The sequence below is a fragment of the Microcaecilia unicolor genome, unplaced genomic scaffold, assembly GCF_901765095.1.
Source record: "Microcaecilia unicolor unplaced genomic scaffold, aMicUni1.1, whole genome shotgun sequence".
Taxonomy (NCBI): Eukaryota; Metazoa; Chordata; class Amphibia; order Gymnophiona; family Siphonopidae; genus Microcaecilia; species Microcaecilia unicolor.
Window position 1 is genome coordinate 71,341 of NW_021963429.1, and position 24,822 is coordinate 96,162.

The window sequence follows — 24,822 nt, forward strand, 5'->3', positions numbered from 1 at the left end:
GTATGGGAAGAAGGATGCCCAGGGAAATCATCCTGAACGAAATCTGTTGAGGCCCCTTATGTCTATGATGGGACGGAACCCACAAGGAAGGACCTGGGATAGAAACTCAATCCTTCTTACCCTTGTGGAACAGGCTCGACTGCATTGGTACTGAGAAAGGCAGAGAGTTCCTCTGCAAGTACTCACTGTTGATGGAAGCTAAAGGATTAAACTTCCAATGAACAATGTGGAGGGTTTGATTCCAGATTGAGAATGTATCCTAACCGGACTATTTGAAAAAACCCCCCGGTTGGAGGATATAGAAGTCACCTGTGGTGGAGAATATTTGAACTTCCCCCCGACAGGCAGATTGGCCGGTACGGACATTTGTTGTTTTGTTTTTTTTTTATATATAGTGGCTATGCTGAATTGGAGCCACTCCAAAACCCCTCTCTGGTTCCTGCGGAATAGCTGCAGGAGCCTGATTAGGTGCACGCCGCTGACTAGAACGAGCGTGCTGATCTCTTTAAAGAAGTTCCGCGATGAGGAAGTGTATGCACAGCATATCAACAATTTTCTGCTGAGTCTCCTCCTCCAGGTGAGAGGCACACAGTCATGAGAGTCTGCGCATCACCATACCTAGAGCAGAAATCTAGGTGTTACAATACAAGTGATGAAAACGCCATTGGACAGGAACTTGCGACACTTGGAAAAAAGATGTAGCCTACTCCGGTGGGAATGTTCATAAAGATCTGGCAGGACTTGGTCTTGGACGCGATCATGCCAGCCTGGTACGCCATTCTCCAAAGGAGGCTAAGGATGTATGCTCTGGCCTCGGGGGCGCCGAAGCAAGTTCTTAGAACTGCTATCAGTTCTGAGTTGAAGATGGTAGTCCAGGACCTCGAGCATCTGGCATTGGGCTGATTGACAATCTCCATTGTAATGTGTCAAGACAAATAGAGGATCTAGAGGATTCTCAGCAGAGAAAACCCCATGACCTTCATGTTCATCAGATGAACCATCATTGAACTGAGCCAACTACTCAAACAGAGCAGCTCAGATGCAAACATTGACCAGTATAGAGCAATTGTCATACATACAATTCTACAGAACAGCTATGGAAAAATATGTTCTCCTGTAGCAAAATGGCTGTTCTTAACATGCATTTCTGGGCCTGGAAGCCAAGGTATGGAGGCGCGGTAAGTTCTACGAGCGAACACCCATACCAGAGGCAGCATCGGTGAAGGAGACCAGTTGAAAAGCTAGATGCCGCGGGAGGCGGTAGCATCCATGGCATCCAATGGTACCCATGGTCTCGAAGCCAAGGACAACATCTGGCAATGCAAGGGAATCGAAACCAGACTGCCAGATGACTTCCATAACAGAGATGTGACCGATGGTACTGATAGTACTCATGGCACCGACGATGCCGATGATACACATGGTACCGATGACCCCCGGTACCAATGGAACCCATGGTACTTGGTACCGATGATAGTCATGATATCTGGTATCGATGGTACCCATGATACCCTAGTACCGAAGGGACCCTTGACATGTGGTACCGATGGTACCCATGATATTCGGCACCAACAGCACCGACGGTACCTATGATACACATGGTATCGACGGTGCTCAAGACACCTGGTACCAATGGCACCCATGGTACCGATGGTACCTGGTCATGATATTTGGTATCGACGGTACTCATCTACCGACGGTATCCATGATACCTATCCATGGTACCGACGATACCCGATACCGATGGTACTCGTGATACTCGGTACCGATGGGCGATGATACCTGTGATCGATGGTGCCCATGATATCTGATGCCGATGGTGATACCTGGTGCCGACGGTGCCCATGCACCGAAGACACTCGGCACCGATGGTACCCATGGTACCGATGATACCCGGTGCAGACGGAATCCATGGTACCGATGGTACCGGTACCGACGGGACCCATGGCACCGACCATGGTACCAATGTTCCCGGTACCGATACTCCTCGGTACCGACGCACCGGTGACATTCGGCACCGACGGCACCCATGGTACCGATGATACTCGGTACCGACGGCACCCATGGTACCGATGATACTCGGTACCGACGGTACCCATGACACCCGGTACCGATGATACTCGGTACCGACGGTACCCATGACACCCGGTACCGATGATACTCGGTACCGACGGTACCCATGACACCCGGTACCGATGATACCCGGTACTGATGCGGTGTATCGACGTCCAATGCCAGGATACCTCCATAATAGAGGGAGCAACGCTCTCGGCACCGACTGATGTCTGAAGCCCGAATACCTCCATAACAGAGGGAGCAAAGCTCTGGGCACCGATGGTACCGACACCCGCTGATGCGCCCGAATGACCTGCCAAGCAGGAGGCGCCGAGGCAGGTGGAGACCTACTCGATGCATAACTATACCCAGCGTGCATCGGTCTCTGTCGGACTCCAGAAACTCCTTTGGGCATCCCTGACAAGTAGCATAAGTCTCTTCTTTGAGACACTACTTGCGCTTCACAGGGAGATGATCCGGTCCTTTGGGCATCCCTGGCAGAGTAGAATACGTCTCGGTACTTTGAGACACTACTTGCGCTTCACAGGGAGATGATCCGGTCCTTTGGGCATCCCTGGCAGAGTAGAATACGTCTCGGTACTTTGAGACACTACTTGCGCTTCACAGGGAGATGATCCGGCCCAAGACACTTCCGCCGATGCGTCCGAATGACCTGCAGAGCAGGAGACGCCGAGACGGGTGGAGACTCACTTCAAAGGTTACACCACTGATATTGTGTCACCAGGCTGCCCATTCAGTGGCTGACCAGGGATGCACCTGCTTAGGTTCCTGGTTTTTCCTGTGACATACACCTTCACCACTTGTGAGGCTCAAAGACAGTAGTGTGCTGAAGCAGGCTCTCACAGCTCTCGAGAGCAATTTGTTTAAGTTTTAATAAATGGATCAAAAAATGTGGGCTTGTTTTATTTGCTGGCTAGAGAGAGCCCACAGATAACAATATACCAGCACTTTCATTAGAAAAAAGAAAAAGAGAAGCTTATATGCTTCGTTGAGGCACAGCCCCTTGTGACTCTGGCAATTACTTAAATTTTTTCTTGCCTCAGGTACAAAAAATACCTGTATATATAAGCCACAATGAGCCTGCCATAAAATGAAAAAATAAAAAAGAGATTTACTCCGAAGACCTGAAGAAAACACGAAGCCCTAACGAACTCCGTGTCTCCTCAGACGCGGAAAAAGAAAAACTGAGGGGCGTGTCCGCTCGGCGAGCGGGAATAGGTGTGCGCACATGCGCAGTACGATCGCTCGCGCGACGGAACGCCGTAAAGAGATTTTGAGATTTTGCTTTAAAATCCTCCGGGGCCGACGTGGCGTCACCCACTTGTGAGAATATCAGCCTGCTTGTCTTTGGAGAATGCAAGATTCCACATTAAGAGTCACCAACCAGGAAAGGGATCTAGGCATCATCATTGACAATATTTTGAAACCCTCTGCTAAGTGTGCAGCGATGGCCAAGAAAGCAAACAGAATGTTAGGTATTATTAGGAAAGGAATGAAAAACAAAAATGAGGACATTATAATGCCTTTGTATCACTCCATGGGATGACCGCACTTTGAATATTGTGTGGAATTCTGGTCACTGCATCTCAAAAAAGATAAAGTGGAATTAGAAAAGGTACAGAGAAGGGCAATGAAATGATAAAGGGGATGGGACCATTTCCCTATGAGGAAAGGCTAAAGCGGATAGGGCTCTTCAGCTTGGAGAAAAGATAGCTGAGGGGCAGGGCCGTGCCTAGGGTCTCTGGTGCCCTCCTGCAGACTATCAGTTGGCACCCCCCCCCCCCCTAGTCTAGCATAAAATACCATAAATAAGTAAATAAATATAAACTTTTGTTGAGCACCTGATTATCAAAGTGGACATATTCCAAACACTATAATGAAAATAAAATGATTTTATCTACCTTTGTTGTCTGGTGACTTTGTTTTTCTGATCATGCTGGCCCAGTACCTGATTCTGCTGCTATCTGTCCTTTTAACTCCATTTCCAGGTCTTCCTTTCCATTTATTTCTTTACTTTCCTCCTTTATTCTTCATTTCTTGCCTTACATCCGTAAGTAAAAGCTGGGTCCTCTGCAGACTTGACTGTCCAGTGGATCCAGCTTCTGCCTATTTTCTCCATCCATGTGCAGGTTTTTTAACACCCCCCCTCCAAAATCTAGTACTAGGCATGCCGAGAATACAAAACACTCAGGACCGATACAGCAATTCTACCATACCATAAGCAGTAATTTCTATGAGTCACACAAGGAAAAGGAAAGCATCTTAAACACTACAGTGAGCACTAGAACATCAATTCACCTACTGTAAAACGAAACCAGGCAGAATAATACAGATCGTTGATCCTGCACAGTCAATGCCAACTGAAAGCCATGTCTTTTTTACAAACACAGATACACCCTAATCCACTATAGAATAAGTAATAATAAACTTTCTAGTTAGACAAAAATTAAACTGAACCCCCAAGATGCCAGACTCTGCATACAATGCAACACCACAGAAACAGAAAATGTCCCCTAGTACTGTGTAGGGAAGGACGAGTGTGGAGAGATACTGGGGAGCAGCAGAGTGAGTACATTTATAGGTCAGTAGAAGAAGTTTGAACAGGATGCGAAAACGGATAGTGAGCCAGTGAAGCAACTTGAGGAGAGGGGTAGTATGAGTAAAGCGACCCTGGCCCTAGTATTAAGATGGATGCTTATGGTATGCCTTCTTGAAAAGATCTGTTTTCAGTAGCCTTCGGAAGATGGTTAGGTCTTGCGTTGTTTTTATGGCCTTCGGTAGTGCGTTCCATAGCTGCGTGCAGACGTATGAGAAGCTGGTCGCGTATGGAATAGATCCTAAGGAGCTTAGCCAGATTGGGTGGCACAGCCGGTGGCGGGAGGCGGGGATAGTGCTGGGCAGACTTATACGATCAGTGCCAGAGCCGGTGGTTGGAGGCGGGGATAGTGCTGGGCAGACTTATACGGTCTGAGCCCTGAAAAGGACAGGGACAAATCAAGGTAAGGTATACACAAAAAGTAGCACATATGAGTTTATCTTGTTGGGCAGACTGGATGGACCATGCAGGTCTTTTTCTGCCGTCATCTACTATGTTACTATGTTTTTTTGATATTGAAAGGCATGACTGGGTGAGAGGCCATATTCCTCTCATAAAATGTGATAAATTCACCCTCCTCCCAAACTTGGCCCAGTGTACACAGTCCCAGTTTTTCCCATAGACGAAAGCATGGATCCACAGCACCCGGGGGCAAATTACGGAGCAAACCTAATATACATTTGCAAAAATTTTTTCCGGGTTGCAACCCAAGTCAGTAGGGGCCATCGGAGACGGGGTGGGGCCTTGTCAGCCAATCTTCTCAATACACGATCTGCTAGCCAAGGAATAGCTCTTAATGGTACGAGGCAGTGGCGTAGCCACAGGTGGGCCAGGGCCCACCAACTTAGGGCTCAGGTCCACCAACTTAGGGCTCAGTAGCACACATTTGGTGGTAGCTGGTGGGGATCCCAAGCTCAGCCAGCTGAAGACTTCCCCTTGATGGTAACGAAAACAGTACTCTCCATGATACCGGCACCTGCTCATGCTCTGTTTTCTGCACATGCTTGCTACAGACTGAAAAGGTGGAAAGAAGCGTTTTCACACCTGCTGAGATATTTTTTTTTGTGGGGGGGAGAACACTTGGTGCCCACCCACTTCTTGCCTAGGCCCACCAAAAATCTGTAGTCTGGCTACGCCCCTGGTACGGGGCAAGCTCCGACCGCTCAATTATCTTCAAAGGCTTGCTCGTGCCACAGCACCACTCTGCTAGAATATGAAGATGGGCTGCTAATCTACAAAAGAGGGAACCCCCATCCCTCCCTGTTCATGCCTCTGGAACATCACTTCTGCACGCACCCTGGGTGGTTTCTTTTTCCAGATATAGGAAAAAAACCTTTCGTCTCAAATTCCTAAAGAACTTGTCTGGCACAGAGATGGGGAGAGCCATAAATAAATATAGCAGTTTAGGAAGTATTATCATTTTAATTGAACTAATACGGCCCATCCATGAGATCGTTAAACCCTTCCAACGATCTAGTTCCGCAAAGAGCTCTTTCAATTTCCCTGGGAAATTTGCCTCATATAGTTTGTGTAAATCAGATGTCAAATTAACTACCAGATAAATAGAATTTTTCGACCAGCGGAAGGGGAAGGTGGACTTTAGATGTAGTACTTGGACTTCGGACAAGCTAATATTCATAGCTTCCGATTTTTCCATATTGATTTTAAAGCCCGAAACTTGTTCATATTGCTGGAGCGTAGAGGATAAGGCTTGAAATGAGGTTTCTGGGTTAGTCAGTGTTAGTAAAATATCATCTGCGAACAATATGACTCGCGATTCCAAACCCTGTACACACAATCCCGTAATTCTCGGGAGTGCTCGAATATAACAAGCTAGGGATTCCTCCACCAGCGCAAAAAGCAGTGGCGATAAGGACACCCCTGCCTCGTGCCTCTATACAGAGGGAATGGGGGAGAACTCCTACTGTTAATCTTCACTGAAGCACAGGGATCTGCATATATGAGATGAAGCCAAGAAAGAAATTGTTCTGTGATACCTATCTTTTCTAGCACTGCAAACATAAACGGCCAATGAACTCTATCAAATGCTTTTTCCGCATCTAATGAGCGTAGGCCCATGGGGATCTTTGTCGACCTAGCGTAATATATGAGATGTAGGGCCCTTCTTATGTTATCAAAGGCTTGACGACCACTGATGAAGCCTGCTTGATCTTCATGTATCAAAGCCGGGAGGCACCTTTGCAAGCGAGTGGCCAGGATCTTAGTAAAGATTTTATAGTCGACCCCTAACAACGAGATGGGCCGATAGGACCCACAGTTCAAAGGGTCTTTACCCGGCTTTAATATTACAGAAATGGCCGCCAAATTCCAAGCTTTTGGTATCGGTTGGCCTACACTAAAGGAGTTGAATAGGCGGACCAGAAGTGGGCTTAAAATTTTTGCAAAAACCTTGTAAAACTTATTGGAAAACCCGTCCGGGCCTGGAGCCTTTCCTAAAGATAGAGAGTGGATCGCCTGAGTCACCTCATCCAGTTCAATAGGACGGGACAGTTGAAGCCGAGCCCCCTCGGAGAGTACTGGTAACTCAATATGGCTTAAATAATCTAATAATTCCTCTCTCGAAGGGTTAACATCAGGGGTATAAAGGTGCTCATAATATTGTTGAAACCAATGTTGTATATGTGATTGGTCTGATGTTATTTTCCCGTCCGCAACTCTAAGCTAGAGATATGGTTTCGCAAAGCCTGTTTCTTTAGCTTATGAGCTAAAAGCTTGCTCGACTTATTGCCAAATTCAATCTGGCACTGCCTAGTTCGTTGTAATTGCTCAGCAATATCAGCCAGCTGTAACTCATGTAACTCCTGTTGTAGTTTACGTAATTGTTGTAATAACAACGGTGGATGCGGCTTAGCTTTCCCAAAGAGCATTCTCTTTGTCTCTAATAGTTTTTTCCTCAATACGTCCTCTACTTTTCTACGCTCTCATTGTATGTGAGCCTTCAAGGCTATAAAATGGCCACGCAGTACTGCCTTCAGCCCATCCCACAGAACGTCCAAAGATACCTCATTATTAACATTAAATTGAATATATTCTTTGATATGGGATTCTATTTGGAAAATATTCGATATTTTTGATAGAATAGAATCAGCCAGCCATCACTCAGGTCGATCTCTCCGCCAGACCGGGAGACTAAACCTCAGGACTACAGGGTTGTGATCTGACTACATGCGGCTTATAATCTGATGTTCCAGAATCTCATGCCCTAGTTCCACATCCCCCAGCCAAAGGTCAATTCATGAAAAAGACTGATGAACTTGCGAAAAGCATGTATATTCCCGCTCACTTGGGTTAGTTTGTCTCCAAAAATCTGATAGCTGCCATCTCTCCAGGAACGCACGAAAAAGCTCACAATCTCGTTTTGCATATATCACTCTTTTGGTGGAATTATCCAAATAAGGACTAAGGGTTAGATTAAAATCTCCTCCTATCAGCAATAGACCTGTTCTATGTTTCAATATTACTTGGTCCAGCTGCTGAAAGAAAGTGCCATGATCAGCGTTGAGCCCATAAACATTAAGCTGGGTGTATTTTACATTGCCTAGAGAGATGCACAGTAACAGATATCTACCCTATTTATCTCTAATAACTTTATATCTATTCCAAGGTTGAGAGTCATTAAGAGCAATCAAAACCCCCCTAGATTTAGCACCCTCCTTCTTAGAGGCAAAATATTAATTAGGGTATTTACGGTGTTTGCAGTGTGATTCGTGGGTGGGCTTTAAGTGCGTCTCTTGAATAAAGGCTATATCTGCATTCAAGCGCCCCAATTCCCTAAATAGTAACTGGCGTTTCATGAGGACATTAAGGCCTCTTACATTCAGACTTACCAAATTTATACTAGACATCTGCATATTTATGAAAATACATTACATAAGATATTGCAAGTTTCTCCCCCTCCAAATGCCTCATCTCTATGATCTTTCTCAGTCCCCAACGTCAGCAAGACATTAAACTCGTATGATTTATAATTATACATGTATTCTTTAACATTCTTGTCCCCAAACCCCTCCCTCCCCCACCCCCATTAACATCAAAATCCTCTCCATACCAATTACAGAGAGGTCACAAGTAGGAGGAAGCAAAACATTCTCCCTGTTTCCCCTTCACCTTTTTAGGATAATAAATCCCATCTTATTGAGTTTACTATTCCCAACTGTGCAGCAATTCAGTCAACTGCTGCTCAACCATAACAATCTCGAACCAAACAGTGAGCATAGTGCTGAATAGAGCAGAAAATATATTAGTTTCAGTCATGCAGGTTGACCATCAGATTTTTGGTGCTGCAGACGCTTATGTCCCTTCTCCACCCGTTGCCACTGCGGGCGCCCTGCTGAGGAGGATGCTCTAGAGGTATGCAAAGCAGATGAAGACGCCTTCTCAGTTCCATCAGGCAGAACCCATCGAGCTTCGTCTATCAATTTCACCTGATGCACGCGGCCGTCCTTATAAAAGGCTAAGGCAAATGGGTACCTCCAGTGATATTTGATCCCCAGTTCTCGGAGCTTTAGAGTGACAGGTTTCAATGCCGCCCTGCGCTTTAAGGTGGCAGAGGCTAAGTCTTGATAAATTTCAAAGGCATAAGAGTCCCACTTAAAGTTATGAGCTTTGCACGCTGCCTGCACCACTTGTTCCTTAAGCTTAAAGTCCTGGAAACAGGCTATTATGTCTTTTGGAAGATTACCTCTTGCAGGACCTAGTGTTCAATGAGAACGCTCAAGCACAATCATATCCAGATCAATCACCACTCTGGTCTCAGCAAGCAGCGCGGCAAACAGTTGTTTTAGTGTTGCCTCACAATCTTGGTACAGCGGCACCTCAGGCAATCCCCTGAACCTCAGATTTTGTCGATGGCTGTGATTTTTGAGGTCCTCAAGTTTTTCAGTGAGTTGCTGGAGATCTGTTTGTGTTGCAGAAAAACGTTTGTTCAGCGTGCTTATTTCTTCTGCTTGTTCGTCTATGCGGTTCTCTGCATCTTCCATTCATCCTTCCAGCTCTCTAATCTCGCCACGTAAATCCACCCCTAGGGACGCCAGGATGGCGCGGACCGCTTTTAAATCACCTCTAATTTCTTGTAACCATTCTTTAAGTTCATTGAGAGGCATTACCTCCGTTCAATCTATCTCACCATTCGATCCAAACAGATCTTTCGGGGACAAGCTCTCTGATCGCTGAGTTAGCTGTGGGGCCTCTGGCACAGGATTCACCATGTGGTCCGCGGTTGTATTCGAGAATCCAAACTGGGATAGGTCAGGTTACCGATTCATCTTCAATTTTTTTTTGTATATCGATTCTTTTAACCTTCCCAACGCTATTCCTGCTGACGTGCTGCTTATGATGCGATTTGATGGGATATAAACACGCTTAAATCTCAGGGGGAACCGGAGCTCACTTTTCAAGCGACCATTGCTGCCAGTGACGTCACTTCTTCCGCTTAGGAGTAATTTAAGAAAATACTCTTTCATGGAAAGGTTGGTGGATGCTTGGAATGGCCTCCCAATGGAGGTCATGAAGACAAGGACAATGTCTGTATTTAAGAAAGAGTGAGACATATGCATGGGATCTCTTAGGAAAAGGAGGAGTTAGTGGTTACTGAGGATGGGCAGACTGGATGGGCCATTTAGCCCTTATCTGCCATCATCTTTCTATTGGTCTGACCCAGCATGGCTATTTTATGTTCATGTGGGGATTATGGTCACACTGTATGTAGGAATGAGTGAGTGGGTAATGGTTTGAAAAGAGTTAAGTGTTTAAGAAGTTGTGCATTTTGATTTGGTATTTGCCACAATTTCTAAGTGCTATAATCAGTTTCTTTGATGGTGTTTGATTGGTGCAAATCTTAAGGATATATTAGTTACTGCCTCAGAATCCAATTAATTGTACATCTTATTTCTAATGCAATTCACTTATTTTGACATATTCTGCTCTAGATATCAGCAATGTACACTTTCGGTACAAAAAGAGAGATGTTTATAAGTGTTATCTTTGAAACATGTCAATTACACTGCTGATATATAGAGGTCAATGTATAAACATAAGATAGATGAATTGTACTAAAACTTAAACGTACAATTAGTTGGATTCTGAGATGGACAGAAACTAACGAATGAAAGATTCTTTTCCTGCTGTTCTAAGTCAATGATGAAATTTCTGTAACGATTTTAAATCTGTGAAAGTTTTGGATCAAGATGGATTTATCCCACATTTCAAGGTCCATCTTCTATATTATATTTACATTTATTCAGATTTGATACACTGCCCATCAGTTGTAATTGTAGAAAGGAGTGGAGGAGTAACCTAATGGTTAGTGCAGTGGGCTGAGAACCAGGGGAACTGGGTTTGACTCCCACTGTGGCTCCTTGTGACAACTGGCAAGCAGGGCCGCCGAGAGCCGGGCCCAGGACAAGACAACCCCCTGGGGCCCTCCCCACCCGATGTCGCCGCTCACCTGAAGTCGCCGGGCCCCCCCTCCTCCCGTTACCGGGCCCCCCCCTCCACCCGCTACCAGGCCCGAAACTAACCTTAAGCCTCCTTCTTTCACTTTGCGCAAGCCGCAGCAGGGCAGACCTCTCCTCCTTCCTTCCATGCCCCGCCCTCGCGGACGTTACGTCAGGTGAGGGTGGGACACGGAAGGAAGGAGTGGCCTGCCCTGCTGCTGCTTGCGCCAAGTGAAAGAAGGAGACTTAAGGTTAGTTCCGGAGCGAGGCGGGCCACACTGCGGCGGCGGCGGCGGGCCCCCCCCCCCCGGAGGCCCGGGACTGTCGCCCCCTCTCGGTGGCCCTGCTGGCAAGTCTAGCCTTTTAGAGACAGAGGACGTACCTGAATGCAATATGTAAACTGCTTTGGTTGTACTACAGAACGGCAGTATATCAAATGCTTTACTCATACCACAGACAAATATAGAATGAGAGTGAAAAAAAAGAAACTCTGTTTTCCAACATACTTCTTTTTTAAATGGCAGTTGCAGTGTCTTTATACATATTTTACAAAAGGCTTATGCTCAGAAAAGCCTTTCAGAAAATACTTGAACAGTGAAGCAGGACATCCTAATAGAGTTTAACTTCTGCAGGCAAATTTATGCACACGGTCCCACTAGGGAGAAAGACCAAAAAAGTGGGTAGACCAATGTATTTCCAACACAGGAAATTTAGTGACATAGGTTTTTGTGAGAAGTTTTACTGATGTGTCCATTTTTGTATACATATTTTTAAGTATATAATTTTAATCGTCTGCTTTTGATACATGTTAAATAAGTGAGTAAATAGGCTGTTGTAATCAATAAAATAAATAATGGTAGGTTAATATAATTTTATTTGCTAATTTGTTTGCATTTTTTAAATCATTTTTAATTGATTCAAGTCATATATATGTTGCATTATATTGCAGAAATTAGTTGACTCCTGAGGCAGGGCGTGTGTGGTGCCAAAACACAGGCTGCGTCCAGTCACTATAGAAACTGCATAAAGTTGATTAACTGTCAATAATATCCTGTGTTGGAACTACATTGGTCTACCCCCTTCTTTTTGTCATTCTCTGTTTTATTTGGTTGACTGGGGGACGCTTTTGCTTTCTTGTTCACAGTCCCCCTAGGAACACGTCTGGGGGAAGTGTCTGGGCACAGCATTTGGAAACATGGACACACTTTTTCAAAGCATGCAATACCCATATAAAAAGAATGTGCAGATGTGTGTTGGTGCTTTTCCCAGAAGTGATTTTGGTGCTAAGTCTGCACTGTAGATATTCTGGCAATTTGAAAACTACTGTTTAAGCTCCGATCAGTGGATGAACCTGAAGTCATACAGCAATCACTGCAGCTTTCCCCAGGACCAAGACGTTATTGCAAAACAGCACAGATTGGTTTGGAACATTTTTAACGGGCAAGTTGGCTCTCCAGAAGCTATGCAAAAGGAAGAGGCATGGCCTCGTGGTGGCATTTTTCCTACTCATTTCCACATGTACCCACTCGTAATATGCATTAAAGAAAAGATCACTGAAAAACCACTTTATCTGGCGAGGTGAATACCAGCTTCCAAGAACTGGCGGTCACTTGCTTTCCCTCAGAGAACTTCCTTCAATATGATCAATTTATTTTTAAAAGCACTATTAGCCACCAAAACATTATTTTCAGAGAATATAAAATATAAGAATGTAAGCGTTGCTATACTGGGGCAGACCGAAGGTCCATCAAGCCTAGTATCCTGTTTTCTACAGTGGCCAGTCCAGGTTACAATATCCCAAGAGTAAAACAGATTTTATGCTGCTTATCATGGAAATAAGGGGTTTTCCCAAGTCCATCTTAATAATGGCTTATGGGCCTTTCTTTTAGGAAATGATGCAAATCTTTTTTAAACCGTGCTAACTTTGCCTTCTCAGCTCTCAAATCCTCCTTTTGCAGAGAACAACACAGAGATGAAACCGATAAGAAATGCAGAACATACTGTTACCGTGCCTGTGCCCTGCACAGATGATCCTGAAGACGTAGTCTGCTGCCATCTCATCATCAAAGTTCTCCTCCAGATCCACAGATTTATTTGTGCTGTTTCTTTTCCGGAGTCGTGGAAAAACCTTTCCCTAAAACACAGAAACAGTGCAAGATATTCAATTTTGCCAACATCTACAGTCTGGCTGTATGAGATCCAATTCATGGCTGCTTGTTTAATAGAAAACCTCAGTTCATTCTATTTCTATAAGGCGAGTGACAGCATAAAGTGCTAAGTGAGAGGAGCTGGGCATCTCTGGCTAGCTCAGTAGAACTGACAGCACTGAAAGTGGCTTGAAACTCTGGGAACCAAGAGCTTTAATCCAGCTTATCCCACCGATACTCTCCATGAACTTGGGCATGTCACTTCATCCTTCACCATCCAAATTTAGATGATAAAACTTCTATGGACAGAGAAATAACCACTGTTCCCAACTTGAGTTCTGGATTGGAGGCAATTAATTAAATCCAAGTTCAAACCATCAAAACTTACATTTTAGTCTTGGGGTCATTTCAGGCAGGTGTGCCCTGAGCCAGAATCACAGCCTTTGCAACATGCCCCCTACTGCACCGCCCTGCCCACTGCAGATGAGAAGGAATTTTGCATTCCCCCCCCCCCCCCAATCTCCCTTGCAACCTCTACAGCCACCCCCCCCCCCTTGCACAGCCCTCAGGATGGCTTGGTCCTTTTGAAAGGACCTATAACGACAGCAAAATCTTTAAAAATAACAGCAAACAGCTTGAATCTCACAAGGAATGCATCACCTTTGCCTAGTGCCATGATAGAATCAGTGATCTGCTTGTAACACAGCAAAGCATTTCCTGAGGGAGGCGTGAGAAGCTAGGGGTTTAATCTCCAACAGGACAATGACAAAATCAAGGAGTGGATAGTTTGAAGGCATTACCATCTAAATAAAATGACCAAACCTTCAACATTGTATCTGAGGCAGTGGACATTTCCTAATCATGAGCATCACTCCTACCCTAGCACATCTCTCTGACCTCATGTGCAACTTTCTTCAAATCAGCCAACTTACTTTCTAATTCTTCCTATTTTCTTACCCATCTATATGTTACAACTATGCCTTACCCTTCACTACCAGTTATAATGTTCTATTACGTATTGTGTTTTCATTGCAAGTAGTATACCATGCCATACTTTGTATTGTTCGAATATTTTTACTGCTCTAATTGCCTACTGCTCATGTTTGATCTATTCTTACTATACACCGCCTTGAGTGAATTCCTTAAAAAAGGCGGTAAATAAATCCTAATAAATAAATAAATGTGAGTCAGACCTCTATCCAGCATACTGACTACATTTAGGTGGCACTTCCTGATGCCACACCAGGAACGCCTATTCTGTAACAGCATCTGGGTGCCCATGTGCCATTATAGAATAGTATTGTAACCTGGCACTGGAGCACCTTACACTTTGGTGCCCACAGTAACACCAACCTTATTGCTGGCAAGAGCTGCTTCTACTATCTGCGACAGCTACGCTGCCTCTCTCCTTACATCGAGAAGGTAAATCTTATCCCAGTTGTGCATGCCATGGTAACATCAAGACTAGATTACTGCAATGAACTATACAATGGTCTGACTACACAGGGCCTGCACCAGCTCCAGTTGATTCAGAATGCAGCAAAAAGACTCATAGAAGGTTGCAAGCGACGTGACCACATCACACCATTTTTTGCAAAAACTGCATTGGCTACCAATACAATACAGGGCCAAATTTAAAACTCTATGTCTGATCTTCAAGGCCCTGAAAGAAAATGGCCCCGAGTATCTGAAGAATAGGATGATCCTCCACACACAGCCAAGGACACTAAGGTCCTCCCAAGGACTTTCACTAATTACACCCTCTCCAAAAGACATTACACGATGTGATACCCGCAAGCGAGCCTTCTCCGGAGTAGCCCCCACAATCTGGAATGCATTGCCTGAAAGGCTTCACTTAACACAAGACTATCTCTACTTCAGGAAGTAGGTGAAAGCTTGGCTCTTCAACCAGACCTTTACTGGAAGAAATAACTAACTCGTTAGTCTCACTCACACACACAAGGAGTGACTCGGGCTGCACATACTACAGTGGGACATGTTTTAACCATCTCTCTGACCTCATGTGCAACTTTCTTCAAATCAATCACTGTACTTTGCCTTACCCTTCACTACCAATTATAATGTTCTAGTACATATTATGTTGTCATTACAAGTAGTATAACCATGCCATACTTTGTATTGTTGTTCGAATATTTTACTGCTCTAATTGCCTCCCGCTCATGTTTTGATCTATTCTTACTGTACACAGCCTTGAATGAATTCTTTCAAAAAAGGCGGTAAATAAATCCTAATGAAATAAATAAATAAATAAGCATTAGCTTTCGAAGGTACCCCTTTCTTCGTCAGATCAGATTTTTCTGATCTGACGAAGGGCTACCTTCGAAAGCTAATCAAAAAATGTATTAAGTTAGTCCAATAAAAAAGGTATCATCTTATTTTCTTTTCTAGGTTTTATTTTATTCTATTTCTATTGACTGCTTTTAAAGTGGACTAACATGGCTACCACATCTCTCTACTCTATATTGAGACGTGAAATCAGTCTATAAAACTATATAGACGCAAGATGGTGTCTGACTAGTTTGGTCGCTTTACTTTGAGCTCCGGGCATGAATCCCTTACAACCAACTTAGGGTCGTAGTGGATAACACTCTGATTGACAGACTGACCGACTGAAGCGCCTTATCCACCCGCAGTAGCGTCCATACCTACCGTAGTAGTGCTCATCTGACTTGCGTAAGCGGCATTACCACACTACCGCAAGCTCTGGGCCTGAATCCCTTACAACCGACTTAGGGATGCAGCAGGTAATACTTTAACTGACCGATTGACCGACCGTAGCGCCTTATCCTCCCGCAGCAACGTCCACATCTACCTAGTAGTGATCATCCGACAGCACTGCTCATCTCACCTAAGGTGGCGTTTTTTTTTTTTTTTTTTTACTGAGACCTGTGTTGCGAGTGATGGCCCAAATCGATCACGACGCCAGATTATAAATCATTGCTGGCCGCAACCGGTGAAAATGCCATTCTCATTGTAGGAGCGTGACCGATGTGAGTTTCCACCCCCCCGCGCTCCTCGCCTGGGTGACTCTTCTGGAGGATTCCACAATCTTAAATCTCACTACGCCCTTTGGTGCTGGGCCGTCGGTCGGCAATTCCACTCACCGTATCATCTGAAGTGCTGATCTGCTGCGAAAGGTGAGCGTGACCTGTGGCTGACCCTTGGCTCAGGCGGTAGCCGGCGGACGCCCTTTCCAGGCCCAATATCCTGACCACATGGTGACTTTGCCCGGATGCCAGCAGCCTAGAATTATGAGACCAAGACCGTACTGGTGCATGTCCTGTTAACCACCTCGTCTACCACTTCACTCTTCAGCCTCTTGAGGCCTGAATCATCTGTTCCTACCTGCGTCCTCTACCCAGCTTGATCATCTGTTCCTGCCTGCGTCCTCTACCCATCCTGAATCACCTGTTTCCTGCTTATGTCCTTTGCCCTGGTCTGCATCATTTGTCCCTGCCTGCATCCTCGACCCCGGTCTGCATCATTTGTCCCTGCCTGCATCCTCAACCCCGGCCTTCATTATTCGCTTCTACCTGCGTCCCCTACCCAGGCCTGCCTGCGTCCCCTACCCAACCTGAATCATGTTCCTGCCTGCGTCCTCTACCCAGCCTGATTCATCTGTTCCTGCCTGCGTCCTCTACCCAACCTGAATCATCTGTTCCTGCCTTTGTCCTTGCCCAGCCTGCATCCTCTACCCATGCTGAATCATCTGTTCCTGCCTGTGTCCTCTACCCTGCCTGAATCATCTGTTCCTGCCTGCTTCCTCTACCCTACCTGAATCCTCTGTTCATGCCTTTGTCCTTTGCCCCAGTCTACATCACCTGTTCCTGCCTGCATCCTCAACCCCAGCCTTCGGTCCTTCTGCTCCAGTCCTGCTCGTCATCACCCTCATCTGCTCCAGCCTTCGGTCCTTCTGTTCCAGCCTTTGATCCTTCTGCTCCAGCTTATTCCAGTCCTGCTCGTCTTCAGCCTCATCTGCTCCAGCCCTGCTCGTCTTCAGCCTCATCTGCTCCAGCCTTCTGTCCTCCTGTTCCAGCCTTCGGTCCTTCTGCTCCAGCCTGTTCCAGTCCTGCTCGTCTTCAGCCTCATCTGCTCCAGCCTTCGGTCCTTCTGCTCCAGCTAGTTCCAGTACTGCTTGTCTTCAGCCTCGACTCCATCCTTCCTTCCATCAGCTATTGTCCTGATGTTTCAATTGCTGTTTCTACTTATCACCTGAAAGTTCAACTACTGTTCCCACCTAGCACCTGAAAGTACCTCAGACTTTATTATGGCCCCTATACACATTCTCTTCCTAGCCCTATCCCTTCCCAATCTTTTCCCTCACCCCCCACCACTGTCCATTACAGGAACTCACTGCCCATCCACTGATTTTATCACCTCACCTTCTCTTATACCCCCACCCCTTCCTCCTTCTCAGCTTTTAATCTTCATCTCTTTCTTCCCTCCATTGTGCCTTCCCCATTCTACCTGTGTACCTCTCGCCTTCGACGCCTTCGTGGCCACACCTCTCCTACTCTCCTCCGCTCTCTTTTATTCCTTCTCTTACTCTCAGCTGGTGACATCAATCCCAATCCTCCTCTCTGCCTTCTTCCTACTTATGCAGGCCACATCGTGACATCTCTAACTCATCTCTATTCCTCTTCTTCCCCCTTACTCCTTACCCTTCTCTTGCGCCCTATGGAATGCCCGTTCCATCTGCAATAAACTTCCCTACATTCACGACCTCTTCATTTCTCGTTCCCTCCATCTACTTGCCTTAACTGAAACTTGTCTCTCCCCTGATGACTCTACTTCTGTTGCAGCTCTTTGCCATGGTGGTTATCTTTTTTCTCATACCCCTCGCCCTGCTGGCTGCGGCAGTGGCGTTGGATTGCTACTCACTCCCTCCTGCAAATTCCAACCTCTTCTTCCACCCCAATCTCACTGCTTTTTGTCCTTTGAAGTCCACTCCATCCACCTTTTCACTCCTCTGCCTCTCCGACTGGCAGCCATTTATCACCCCCTGATAAGTCTCTTTCATCCTTTCTCAATGACTTTGACGCCTGGCTTTCCTTCTTTCTTGAACCTACATCCCCCTCCATCCCTAGGTGACTTTAACATCCACACTGATGATTCCTCTGACTCTTATGCTTCCCAATTCTTGCCTTAACGTCCTCATTCAATCTTCAGCTGTGCTCCTCTGCACCTACCCACCAAAATGGTCACTGTCTCGAACTTATCTTCTCCTCTAACTGCTTCCCCTCCAGCTTCTCTTCCTCAGCTCTCCCCCTTTCTGACCATCACCTATTAACCTTCACACTTAAGCACCCTCCTCCCCAGTCCCACCCAATCTCAACCCCCACATCTAGGAATCTTCAAGCTATAGACCCCCTTATTCTGTCCTCTTGTGTCTCTAACCTTTTCTCTTCCACCACTCTATCTAAATCTGTCAGTGAAGCCGTTTCTTCCTATGATACTATTCTCTCCTCTGCGCTGGACACTCTTGCCCCTCCCATGCCCCGTCCCACTAGGTGTACCAAACCCCAGCCTTGGCTGACCTCTAAAATCCGCTACTTTCGTTCTTGTGCCCGCTCTGCTGAACGTTCTTGGCATAAATCCCGCACCCCTGCCGACTTCATTCATTTCAAATTCATGCTTAACTCCTTCCAGTCTGCCCTTTCATGGGCCAAACAGGATTACTTCACCCAATTGACAAATTCCCTTGGCTCTAACCTCGACTTCTCTTCGCCACACTGAACTCTCTTCTCAAAGTGCCTCCGTCCCCAATTCCCCCTTCTCTTTCTCCTCAGACCTCAGCTGAGCACTTCCATGATAAATCCGTAAGATTAACCTTAATTTTCATCCAAACCCTCCCCACCTCTCTCTCCCTTAGTCCCACCCCCTACTCTCCTTCCTCTCCTTCTTTTTCCTCCTTCTCTGAAGTTTCTACTGAGGAAACTGCCCTTCTTCTTTCCTCCTCCAAATGTACTACCTGTTCATTGATCCCATCCCCTTATCTACTTACTATCTCTCCTACTATCATCCCTGTCATCTATCACATTCTTAATCTCTCACTCTCCACTGCAACTGTTCCTATGGCCTTCAAACATGCTGTTGTCATTCCACTCCTTAAAAAACCCTCACTTGACCCTACCTATCCCTCCAACTATTGCCCCATCTCCCTTCTTCCTTTCCTCTCCAAATTACTTGAACGCGGTGTGCACCGCCGTTGTCTTGACTTCCTTTCTTCTTAACCTATTCTTGACCCACTCCAATCTGGTTTCCGCCCTCTTCACTCTGCTGAAACTGCACTTACCAAAGTCTCTAATGGCCTGCTGCTGGCTAAATCCAGAGGTCTCTATTCTATCCTTATCCTTTTTGAACTATCTGCTGCTTTCGACACTGTTGACCACACCATACTCCTAGATACGCTATCCTCGATTGGTTTCCAGGGCTCTGTTCTTTCCTGGTTCTCCTCCTACCTCTCACTTCGCACTTTCAGTGTTCAATCTGGCGGTTCCCTCTTCAACTTCCATCCCGCTTTCAGTTGGTGTCCCACAGGGTTCTGTCCTTGGACTCCTCCTTTTCTCCATCTATACCTCTTCTCTTGGTACCCTGATTTCATCCCATGGCTTTCAATACCATCTTTATGCAGATGACTCTCAGATCTACATCTCCACCCCTGAAATCTCAACCGTAATCCAGGACGAAATTTCATCCTGCTTGTCTGACATTGCTGCTTGGATGTCTCAACACCATCTGAAGCTAATCATGACTAAAACTGAACTTCTCATTTTTCCCCCTAAACCACTTCCCCTCTTCCCCCATTCTCTATCTCTGTTAATGGCTCTCACATCCTCCCTGTCTCCTCGGCTCATAACCTTGGAGTCATCTTTGATTCATCGCTCTTCTTTTCTGCGCATATTCAACAGATCGCCAAAACCTGTCGTTTATCTACAACATTAGCAAAATTCGCCCCTTCCTTTCTGAATATGCTACCAGAACCCTTATCCAAACCCTTGTCACCACTCGCTTGGATTATTGCAATTTGCTTCTCACTGGTCTTCCACTCAGTCATCTCTCTCCTCTCCAGTCTGTCCAAAATTCTACAGCACGACTTAATTTCCGCCAAAATCGTTATACCCACACTAGCCCACTCCTCAAGTCACTTCATTGGCTCCCTGTCCGCTTCCGCATACAGTTTAAACTTCTCTTACTGACCTTTAAATGCATCCATTCTGCAGCCCCCCATTACCTCTCCACTCTCATCTCTCCCTACATTCCTCCCCGTGAACTCCGCTCACTGGACAATCTCTCTTGTCGTCCCCTTTCTCCTCCACTGCTCACTCCAGATTTCGTTCCTTTTCCCTCACAGCACTTTATGCCTGGAATAGACTTCCTGAGCCTGTACGTCTAACTCCATCTCTACCTGCTTTCAAATCTATGCTGAAAATCCACCTTTTCACCACTGCTTTTGGCTCCTAGCCACTACTCAATTGCCCTCCCCTTGTTCCTTCTCACCCAGTACTTCCTACTACTACTACTATTTAGCATTTCTATAGTGCTACAAGGCGTACGCAGCGCTGCACAAACATAGAAGAAAGACAGTCCCTGCTCAAAGAGCTTACAATCTAATAGACAAAAAAATAAATAAGTAAGCAATCAAATCAATTAATGTGAACGGGTAGGAGAGAGGAGGGTAGGTGGAGGCGAGTGGTTACAAGTGGTTACGAGTCAAAAGCAATGTTAAAGAGGTGGGCTTTCAGTCTAGATTTAAAGGTGGCCAAGGATGGGGCAAGACGTAGGGGCTCAGGAAGTTTATTCCAGGCATAGGGTGCAGCGAGACAGAAGGCGCAAAGTCTGGAGTTGGCAGTAGTGGAGAAGGGAACAGATAAGAAGGATTTATCCATGGAGCGGAGTGCACGGGAAGGGGTGTAGGGAAGGACGAGTGTGGAGAGATACTGGGGAGCAGCGAGTGAGCACATTTATAGGTTAGTAGAAGTTTGAACAGGATGCGAAACGGATAGGGAGCCAGTGAAGGGTCTTGAGAGAGGGTAATGAGTAAAGCGACCCTGGCGGAAGATGAGACGGGCAGCAGAGTTTGAACCGACTGGAGAGGGGAGGTGACTAAGTGGGAGGCCAGCAAGAAGCAGATTGCAGTAGTCTAAACGAGAGGTGACAAGGGTGTGGATGAGGGTTTTGGTAGGTGCTCGGAAAGAAAGGGGCGGATTTTACGGATGTTGTAAATAAAGAAACGACAGTCTTGGCAATCTGCTGGATATGAGCAGAGAAGGAGAGAGAAGAGTCAAATGACCCCAAGGTTTCGAGCTGAGGAGACAGGGAGAATGAGAGAGCCATCAACAGAATAGAAAACGGGGGGACAGGGAGGTGGGTTTGGGGGGGAAAAGAGAAGCTCGGTTTTGGTCATATTTAATTTCAGGTGGCGTTGAGACATCCAGACAGCAATGTCAGACAAGCACACTGAAACTTTGGTTTGGATGCAAGGTGAGATATCAGGGGTAGAAAGGTAGATTTGGGAGTCATCAGCATAGAGATGGTAGGAAAAGCCATGGGATGAGATTAATGAACCAAGGGAAGAAGTGTTGATAGAAAAGAGGAGGGGACCAAGAACAGAACCCTGAGGTACACCGACATGCAGAGGGATAGAAGTAGAACATAGGCGGTCGGTGGCCCAACTGTTTGGGGAGGAGCTTAAATCCATAATTGTCTGATCACACACAGAAAAAAAAAAAAAAATGTCACAATTAATGCCTTTTATTAAATTTAGATATTAGCTATGTATCATATGTCAAAGAATAAAGTGGTTGCTCAAAGCATATACTAACCACAATCGCTCAACTGCAAAACACTATGCACAACTTTGTGCAAAAACACACTCTGAACCTTACTGTACCATAAATATTACACTGGGCAGAACCTAATACACCAATATACCACCCATACGGAAAATGTAGACCATCAACGATATTGAAATAAGGGATCATAATATCACAATTCTCATGTAGAGCCACAAAACATCCGAATTCATGTTTAATGTGGGATAAAATGTCATAAATAAGTAAATAAACTTTTAATGTTGAACACCTAATTCTCAAAGTGGACATATTCCAAACACTATAATGAAAATAAAATGATCTTTTCTACCTTTGTTGTCTGGTGACTTTGTTTTTCTGATTGTGCTGGCCCAGTATCCGATGCTGCTGCTATCTGTCCTCTTAACTCCGTTTCCAGGGCTTCCTTTCCATTTATTTGTTTACTTTCCACCTTTCTTCTTCATTTCTTGTCCTACATCCGTAAATAAAAGCTGGGTCCTCCGCAAACTTGACTGTCCAGTGGATCCAGCTTTTGCCTATTTTCTTCATCCATGTGCAGTTTTTCTACTCTCTTCCTTTTCTGTTATCTCATCTCCTTCCTCACTCCTCCCTCCCCCTCCATGTCCAGCAACCCTCCTCTCCCCCCTACCCTCCCCTCCATCCACCCATGTCCAGCAACTCTCCTCTCCCCTGCCCTCTCCCCTTCTTCCACCATGTCCAGCAACCCTCCTCTCCCCTTCCCTCCATCCAGCAACCCTCCTCTCCCCTGCCCTCTCCTCTCCCCTTCTTCCACCATGTCCAGCAACCCTCCTCTCCCCTTCTTCCACCATATCCAGCAACCCTCCTCTCCCCTTCTTCCACCATGTCCAGAAACCCTCCTCTCCCCTTCCCTCCATCCAGCAACCCTCCTCTCCCTTCTTCCACCATGTCCAGCAACCCTCCTCTCCCTTCCCTCCATCAACCCTCCTCTCCCCTGCCCTCTCCTCTCCCCTTCTTCCACCATGTCCCAACCCTCCTCTCCCCTTCCCTCCATCCAGCAACCCTCCTCTCCCCTTCTTCCACCATGTGCAGCAACCCTCCTCTCCCGTCTGCCCTGTTTCCTTCCTGCTGTACCTTTAAATATTATAGTTTTGCTGGAGTCGCGGGCAGCCGGCATTGAAGACATCGGCAGGCTTACGCCGGTTCCAGCAGCCTTCCCTTCCCTCGTTGTAAGTCGGATGATGGCTCCACCCTCGTAGATATAGGAAATACGTCAGAAGAGGGCGGAGCCATCATCCGACTTGCAACGAGGGAAGGGAAGGCTGCTGGAACCGGCGTAAGCCTGCCGATGTCTTCAATGCCGGCTGCCCACGACTCCAGCAAAACTGTAATATTTAAAGGTACGGCGGCGGGGGGGAGGGGCAGTGGCGGGCTGGGGAGGCTTAGCCTCCCCAAGCCTCTTATACGGGGTGCCTATGAAGTAGAAGAGGATCCACCAGAGTGAACACTAAAGGTGCGGAGGGAGAGGTAGGAAGAGAACCAGGAAAGGACAGAGCCCTGGAATCCAAGTGAGGACAGGGTATCGAGAAGTATGCTGTGATCGACAGTGTCAAAAGCAGCGGAAAGATCAAGAAGAATGAGGATGGAATATTGACCTCTGGATTTAGCCAGTAATAGGTCATTGGAGACTTTAGTAAGCGCAGTTTTGGTTGAGTGGAGAGGGCGAAAACCAGATTGTAGTGGGTCAAGAATAGCATGTGAGGAGAGAAAATCAAGGCAGCGGTGGTGAACAGCACGCTCAAATAATTTGGAGAGAAAAGGAAGGAGGGAGATGGGTTGGTAATTAGAGGGACAAGTAGGGTCGAGTGAAGGCTTCTTAAGGAGAGGTGTGACCACAGCATGTTTAAAGGCAGCAGGGACAGTCGCAGTGGAAAGTGCGCCCTTAACTGTCTTGTTGTTATGATTGGGGTCTGAACCCCTCTCAAACTTACCTCTTTCCTGGGAGTCAGCTTCTTAGCTGGCTTCTGTTTCTTTTGTCTGTTCTGTCTGAGCTGGCTCTGTCTCTCTGTGCTGGCAGCTTCCAGCAGCATAGGGTTAATTGTCTCACTTCACTACAGCTGTGGGTGTGGTCTGAGTTGCTCTAACTCTCTTTGGGTACTGGCTTCAAGTGTGTCACGGTGTTGCATTGTTGTGGGTTGGGCCTCTCGGGGTTTGAATGTGTTCTGCCTGGCTCTAGGGAGAGTGACATTATCTGGGAGGGCCTTGATAAGGAAGTGGGTTCTTTCCTTCAGGGCCTTCGCAACGTTTGCTTCTGGCTACTTGCTTTAGGTCCAGGTTAGTTTAGTGCAGTGTGCACTTGAGACTTGTGTGTTTGACTTCCCTGTTTTTCCCTTTTGTTACGGTGTAGCACTGCTGTTAGTGCAGTGCTGGAGTTTGGTGCTGGGAGCACCCTTGTTATAAGTGTTTAGGAAGCACCTTTTGTTATTTGGGTATTTGGCTTTCCTGCTTATTTCCTTGTGCTTGCCCCGCTTTTCCTCATGACCTGTGGTTAGCTGCTGTAGCTGGGTGCTTAGGAAGCACCAGGGTGAGAACCCATGTTTAGCTGCTGCAGCTTGGTGCTTAGGAAGTACCAGTGTTAGGTCTGGCATTTGTCTTCCCTTCCTTTTCCCTTGTGGTTTCCCTGCTTATGTTAGTGTAGGGCGTAGGGGCACCCCTGTTAGTTTCTGTTGGGAGCA

The 24,822-nt window shown here is 46.3% G+C and overlaps 1 protein-coding gene across 1 annotated transcript in view; it reads right to left on the bottom strand.

The window, feature by feature from the left end:
• The window catches only part of LOC115459318 (small G protein signaling modulator 2-like), a gene marked incomplete at its 5' end in the record, with an annotated part of 56,613 nt that extends 43,352 nt beyond the window's left edge, over positions 1 to 13,261 (bottom strand). The window contains one exon of the mRNA XM_030189161.1: positions 13,129 to 13,261. Within this exon, the coding sequence (XP_030045021.1) occupies positions 13,129 to 13,261 (133 nt within the window). The remainder of the gene's footprint in view (positions 1 to 13,128) is intronic.
• Positions 13,262 to 24,822: the final 11,561 nt, after the last annotated feature.